We start from the raw sequence: 6,631 nt of genomic DNA, 5'->3' as shown, positions 1-6,631 counted from the left end.
AAGCAGTCTTATTCAAAATAACTATGCACTTGGTTAGTTTATTTAATGCCCAGGAGCAGAAAAGAAGAATTTCAAAGAAATAATGCATTTTCACTATATAACCTATTTAGCCCCACCCTAGCACTAGAACCCCTGACCCTGATTTCACAATTTTGGTAGAGGACTCAATGCTGATTACAATCATATCAACAGTTTGACTGCTTGATGTCCAGAAGTAAAGAAGAAGATTTTTAAAGATTGCACTAATTTTGGTGATCTTTGCCCAACCCCCTAGGCCCAAGGGGGGCAGGGACCATGAAATTCAAAATATTTGTTCCCCCTTCACCTATAGATGCTATATGTCAAATTTGGTTGAAATTGGTTGAGTGGTTTCAGAGAAGAAGCTAAAAATGTTCAAATGTTAACACACAACGCACGACGACTGACAAAAACAGATAGCAATAGGTCACCGGAGTTTACTCAGGTGACCTAAAAATTGGCAGTGCATTTATCATCCTTGTAAAATTACAGTCCCTAAACGTTGTACCCATGTATTTGTATGTGTACTTGAGAGATGGTTTGTACCAAAATGAATATATTAGACAAAATATTGAATATCTGATTGGTCGATTTGTTTAGATATTACTGAATCTAAAACACAGCAACGTACTGAAGCTTTTGTAAGCTTAAACAACAGGAGGCCCAGGGGCCACATCACTCACCTAAGCAATTTGCTAGGAAAAAGCACATATCAGATCAGAACTGAAAGTTTACCCAGTTTGGGGGGGGGGGGGAGGGGGCTTGAATTTTAATCTCCCAGAGGGTCAGGGTTTGAACAAACTAGAATCTACACTACCTGAGAATGATTCCATATAAATATCACCTAGCATGGATTTGAAGTACTTGAAAAGAGGATTTTAAAAGGTTTCCCTATATATTCTATGTAAAACTTTGATTGGCCATTTTGGCCCCACCCTAGCCCTGAGGGTCATGATTTGAACAAACTTGAATCTACACTACCTGAGGATGATTCCACTTGAGTTTCATCTTTCCTGGCCCAGTGGTTCTTGACAAGTAGATTTTTCCTATATATTCCTATGTAAAACTTTGATCGGCCATTTTGGCCCCACCCTAGCCCCAGGGGTCATGAGTTGAACAAACTTGAATCTACACTTTCTGAGGATGATTCCACATGAGTTTCATTTTTCCTGGCCCAGTGGTTCTTGAGAAGAAGATTTTTTAAAAGATTTTTCCTATATATTCCTATGTAAAACTTTGATGGCCATTTTGGCCCCACCCTAGCCCCGGGGGTCATGATTTGTACAGACTTGAATCTACACTACCTGAGGATGATTCCACATGAGTTTCATCTTTCCTGGCCAAGTGGTTCTTGAGAAGAAGATTTTTTAAAAATGCCATTATTTTTTCTCTAATTCATAATTATCTCCCCTTGGAAAAGGGCGTGGCCATTCATTTGAACAAACTTGAATCCCCTTTACCCAAGGATACTTTGTAGCAAGTTTGGTTGAAATTGGCCCAGTGGTTCTTGAGAAGAAGATGAAAATGTGAAAAGTTTACAACGACGACCACAGACAACGGACAAATTTTGATCAGAAAAGCTCACTTGAGCCTTTGGCTCAGGTGAGCAAAAAAACTACAGAAAAAGCCGTTTTCCTATAGTACATGTACAGGTGGTCAAACTTGGTTTCAAGACTGTCAACCTATCAAAAGTAAAGGACAACTATAAATATTCGACTCTCAAACATGTCAACATATCCAGCTAAATGAAATATGTATTCAGAATTAGTTTGGGCCCCATAATTTAAATTAACTTTGATTTTGATATAACCAAAAGGTCAAGTTGCCAAAGTTCAAATATAATAATTGTTTGTTAGAAGCAATAAACATGGAGTTCTCTGCAATATTTTAATACTTTGTGCATATAAAAAGTATAATATACATGTAATTCATAAATCATTGCATAAATATTTACATATACAACCAGTTAGGCAATATTTGGCACATATATTATAGATCAACATGATACATTTTAAGTAATGATAAGATCATACCAAGTAAAATTTTGGTATTAAGAAGGAGCTGATGCAGTGAAATGATCAAACTCCTTCTTAGATGCTAACATTTTACTTACTATGAACTTAAATAGAACATACAGTAAAACTCGGTTACTAGTATAACGAAGTCACAGGGACTTATGAAATTACTTTGCTATATCAATAATTTGTTATATCTGTACAAGGAACTCAATGAATTCATTTAGTTGGGGATCCAAGATAACTTTGCTATACATGTATCTGTGTATTCGTAATATCTGTGTTTGTACTAAACGAGTTTTACTGTATCCCATTTGCTAATCCTAATAAATTTCTGTGCAAATTCAATTTTTCTCTTATTTGTCTTCATTTATCAAAGTTGTCAATTAAAATTTAATGGCACTGAAAACATAGAAAATTCCTAAAGATTAAGTGCCTTACTAAACAGAAAGTCTAGCAAATGGTAATTGGATGGAGAAATGGGTTATGTTCTAAAACTTTTTAGATTTCTCTCATAATGTTAAGTCCTTTTGTATAGCCTAAAATTACTAACATGCATAATCATCTATATAAAAAAAATTACAATAACTACACTGTCAAGTGTGTTTTCCTTTGGTTTTCAAGTGGTTTGAAATGTAAAACTAATTCATCAAACTACAGTGCCCAAAACTAAAATATAAAAGTGTTATTTAAAAAAAAATCAATTTCAAAATACAAGTAGCACCATGAATATAAATTACAAAAATGTGTTCAAAACATATTTCTACATTATTCTTCAAGAGCAAAAGCTGATCATTTAAAAATAAAATAATGGGTGAAGTGAGAATTTTGAGAATACGAAATACATGTACAGAAAATTATCACATTCTGTATTTGGGGAATTACTTTTACAGAATTATCAAGAAAACTACATGCAACTTTAACTTTTATTTTGTGAATGAGTCTCACATAGGATGGTCTCTTTTTTTCACAAAATCATATAAATCAGTCTTCATTCCCATTCATCAAAGTAAAACATAGACTGTGTATACATATTATCAAAAATTAATAATTATGTAAAAATCAATAATAAAACCAGTTAACTGTAGAGGAACTCAATTTAAAACAAAAGTTTTCACAATTTATAAGGCATTAAACAGAGTGTAAAATAAATTGTGGATACAGGAGCAGCCATTAAAGTATACATGACTTCTAGCATCAAATATTTACCTGACAATCCTATCAGAAATGGAAGCATATAAAATTTTAAATAAATATACAAAATCCATTTTATCTCATACGTGTTGGTGATACAGGCCGTTGGATAAACTTATGCTTTATCAACGGGTAGATGCTTTATCAATAGCACTTCCGGTTTTGACACGAACCCTCGCTTCAAGATTTTATTTTATTGAAACTTTTATTTGTGAAAATTGTTGCCCTTATAAAATGAATGATAAAGGGTAGCAATATCGTTAAAAGCAAGATGTCAAAGAAGTGTCTTATTTTATCAAGGAACCTGTTGGCTATTTGAAGACAGATGTTACCCCCCCCCCCCTCTTAGATCGTTTTCGGAGAAAGTAAAGCCTACATGTACCAGTTAAGTTGTTGTTATAAGACTCCTTTGACATCTTTAACAATGCTTTCTTATATTATACTACGTATGCCTACCTAGTAATGTAGGTGCAACTTACCATGGATCAGCAAACAATCTAGACAAAGTCTAGGCCCCTAGCCTTGCCTAGCACGATTTGTACTGCCATCGTAAAAAGAGTTGATTTTCACGATCCCCATAGTCCTAACAACTTTCAGTCAGAAGTTCGTTTGATGTAAAGCTCCAGCAATTTTCACATGATGTTTTCAAAGACACAGATAGCAAATATTCTAAATTTTGAACTCGATCTACTTTCTCTCGACGCATGTAAACATCAACGGTGCTACGTCATCAAGTTATACGTCATCAATTTGATTTTGGCAGTCATTCATGTAGTTTCGCAGGGGAAGTCTCAAAGTTTTGTTAAAACGAAAGTCGTATGAGATAAATAGAACATCTATAATTGTGTGATTTGATATTGGCTTTATCCAACTCGTTGAAATGGTGAATATTCGCAAGCCTCGCGAATATATACACCATTTCAACTCGTTGGATAAAGCCAATATCAAATCACACAATATAGATATCCTCTATATATCACACATCATCCCATAAGCAGTTATATTTCTTCTCAGCCACAAAATCATAGGATATAAATCTACGACAGGTCTTGATCCCACAGCGATAACTGACGTATCGACCCGTGGAGTCTTTTCCTCGGCAGTACTTCAGTCCACACGGATACCAGCCGACACAGATGTGATAGTGACACAGACAAGGCAACGTCAGGTTAGCCATGTCCTTACAGTTAGCAAACTTCCCAGGGTGGGTCTGCTTAGAGGTGGACATCAGTAAATCAAAGTCCTGACCCAGTGCTACAAATACCAAATCCTACAATTCTTACCCAGGAAAGACAATTCAATTTCATTTAGAATGAATAGATTTTTTCAAGGTTTTGAATTTCCTCCCTTTCTTTAAGCACACACTTTTGTCATTCAGTGATTTTCATTTTAGAATAATTACCTTGTGACCACATTCTGATGTCTGATTCCTTGGTGTAGGTGGTCAGATTGGCATCCTGGCAGACTTTGTGTATGTATGGACTGAGGACATTTGTTTTTCTCAGGTCCATCCGTAGATCCATGATGTGCATCTCAGGAACTTTCTCCTCCTCCGGGCTACGAATCGTGCTCGGATTTTTCTTTAATTAAAAAAAAACCACATAATAAATAGAAACATGTACAAATCAACATTAATAAAATTAATTATCAATTCTATGTTCATTTAAGGATATTTTGAAATTTGGTCCCAGAATTTGTGTACTTTTTCATAAACTATTGAACAAGTAAATTTTTTTTATTGTAATGCTAAATTTTACTTGACAGAAAAGATTCACTTATAATTACATGTATTACAGTCATAATACTTAAGTCTACACATTTACTTGAATTCTTTTTGCCTTCATTTCAAATCTAGTATTCTCCTTTTAAAACATTGCAATAATATGACAATATCCAAAGAGAAGTGGTCATGGAATGATTTTAGAAATCAATTTTATAAAGGCTGTGTTTCTAACTAATTCAGAGGAGAGGGTTTTATAAGTTTCCAGAATTTGTGCCCAATCCCTTCATAATTAAATTACAATAAAATACATTGTGTACGTTCAAATCAACTAATTTAAAGAGATGTGTGAGTGAACTGAGAAAAAGATAACCCATCTGCCTGAGTTTTGACATAACATGAGACATATTTTTACACCATGCATAGGGAAGTAGTGGTAATACAATCAATTTTATAAAGAGTGTTTCTAACTAATTCTAAGATGCATTAGTGTGTGAATAAATTGTGAAACAGATAACCCACCTGCCGGAGTTTTGACATCGCGTCAGAAGAAATGAACTCATTTTTGTTAAATCTGGACACAAAGCATAAAGTAATGGGTTTATTTCTGGAGAATCCAAGTTCCTCCTCTCTCAGCACAAAGGCACGGAAAATCTGCACTTCCTGCAGGGTAGAAATAGGTCATTAGAATCCATTTACTTTTTAAATATGTATTTACATTAGTAATTATTAAATTTTAAATTCATTGCTGTATAGTGATGTAAAATGGAATAAGCAGCAATAGAAACTGACAATGCATCACCACAGAAAAACAATCAGGTCCAGGAAAATCACTATATTTAGCTTTAGAGCTTTCCTTACCTGCATAATATAGCTTTATTTAGCTATTTCAGAATAAGTTTCTGTTATGAAAAGCATACAAAGAGTGGCATAATGAAGCAGTATTAGTTTTCAGCTATATAGGTAGATTTAGCTAAGAGCTAAACATATATAGTGGACCTGACAATGGTGACCTGAATTCAACCAAAACAGTGCTATTCATCTTCTTTCCTTTAAAGATAAAAATCCAACTACCTGACCCCAGTCAAAATAATCTCACCGATTTGAAGTCGATGAACTGATTGATGAGTGTGCCGTCTGTATTCTGAAATTGCAGCTCCACTACATCGGATGTCGTGTTGCCCGAAATAACTTCTCTTATTACATCGCCCCCTTTGTTTTTAACATTTACGACCAGTTGTGAAAATGTAACTGGTAATGAGATAACTAATGCCACAAAACTCACGGGGTTTAGCAACATCTTTACGATATTTTAAGTTTTTAATCAATCATGTCCCATGTTGGTCTACATTCACCATTTTTGTTGATAATCAAGGTGAAATAAATGTTTGAATCTTCGCACTCAAACGCTTAACAAAACGTACATAAGATGTTTCGTTTTTATTGTACAATTTAAATATGTAATAATATATGAAGTAACTAAGCTCATAAAAGCTGCGGAATCGCTGCATTAAATAGAATTATGAGGAAAAAATAAAATATTTTCATAGAATATTCAATTTGAAGCAATATTGTTGATATTTTCTGCTGTCTGATAAGGGAAAAAACCTCCCATATCTGTATTATATATTTTTTATTTTCTTTTTTATTATTAAAAAAGTTTAAAACATGTTTAAATTACTTT

The 6,631-nt window shown here is 33.9% G+C and overlaps 1 protein-coding gene across 1 annotated transcript; it reads right to left on the bottom strand.

Annotated features, from left to right (window-relative positions):
• Window positions 1-1,891: 1,891 nt before the first annotated feature.
• On the bottom strand, window positions 1,892-6,279 carry LOC134239401 (out at first protein-like). Its single transcript, XM_062721573.1, has 4 exons — window positions 6,047-6,279; window positions 5,470-5,610; window positions 4,630-4,807; window positions 1,892-4,481 (listed from the first exon to the last, which is right to left on the bottom strand). Exons 1-4 carry the CDS (start codon window positions 6,245-6,247, stop codon window positions 4,204-4,206), a joined length of 798 nt encoding a protein of 265 aa, XP_062577557.1. The 5' UTR covers window positions 6,248-6,279; the 3' UTR covers window positions 1,892-4,203.
• Between the last annotated feature and the right edge of the window lie 352 nt (window positions 6,280-6,631).

Source organism: Saccostrea cucullata, unplaced genomic scaffold (assembly GCF_032062105.1).
Source record: "Saccostrea cucullata isolate Sc308-1 unplaced genomic scaffold, CSIRO_AGI_Scuc_v1 ctg344, whole genome shotgun sequence".
Classification (NCBI taxonomy): Eukaryota; Metazoa; Mollusca; class Bivalvia; order Ostreida; family Ostreidae; genus Saccostrea; species Saccostrea cuccullata.
This window is presented reverse-complemented; position numbering and strand designations above follow the sequence as displayed.

Excerpts from the sequence above, each read along its gene's own strand:
- LOC134239401 (XM_062721573.1), bottom strand. The coding sequence starts at position 6,247 with ATGTTGCTAAACCCCGTGAGTTTTGTGGCATTAGTTATCTCATTACCA. Across the intron at positions 5,611-6,046 it reads AGTTCATCGACTTCAAATCG|GAAGTGCAGATTTTCCGTGC; the intron begins GTGAGATTATTT and ends TCTACCCTGCAG. Across the intron at positions 4,482-4,629 it reads CATCAGAATGTGGTCACAAG|CACTGGGTCAGGACTTTGAT; the intron begins GTAATTATTCTA and ends TGGTATTTGTAG.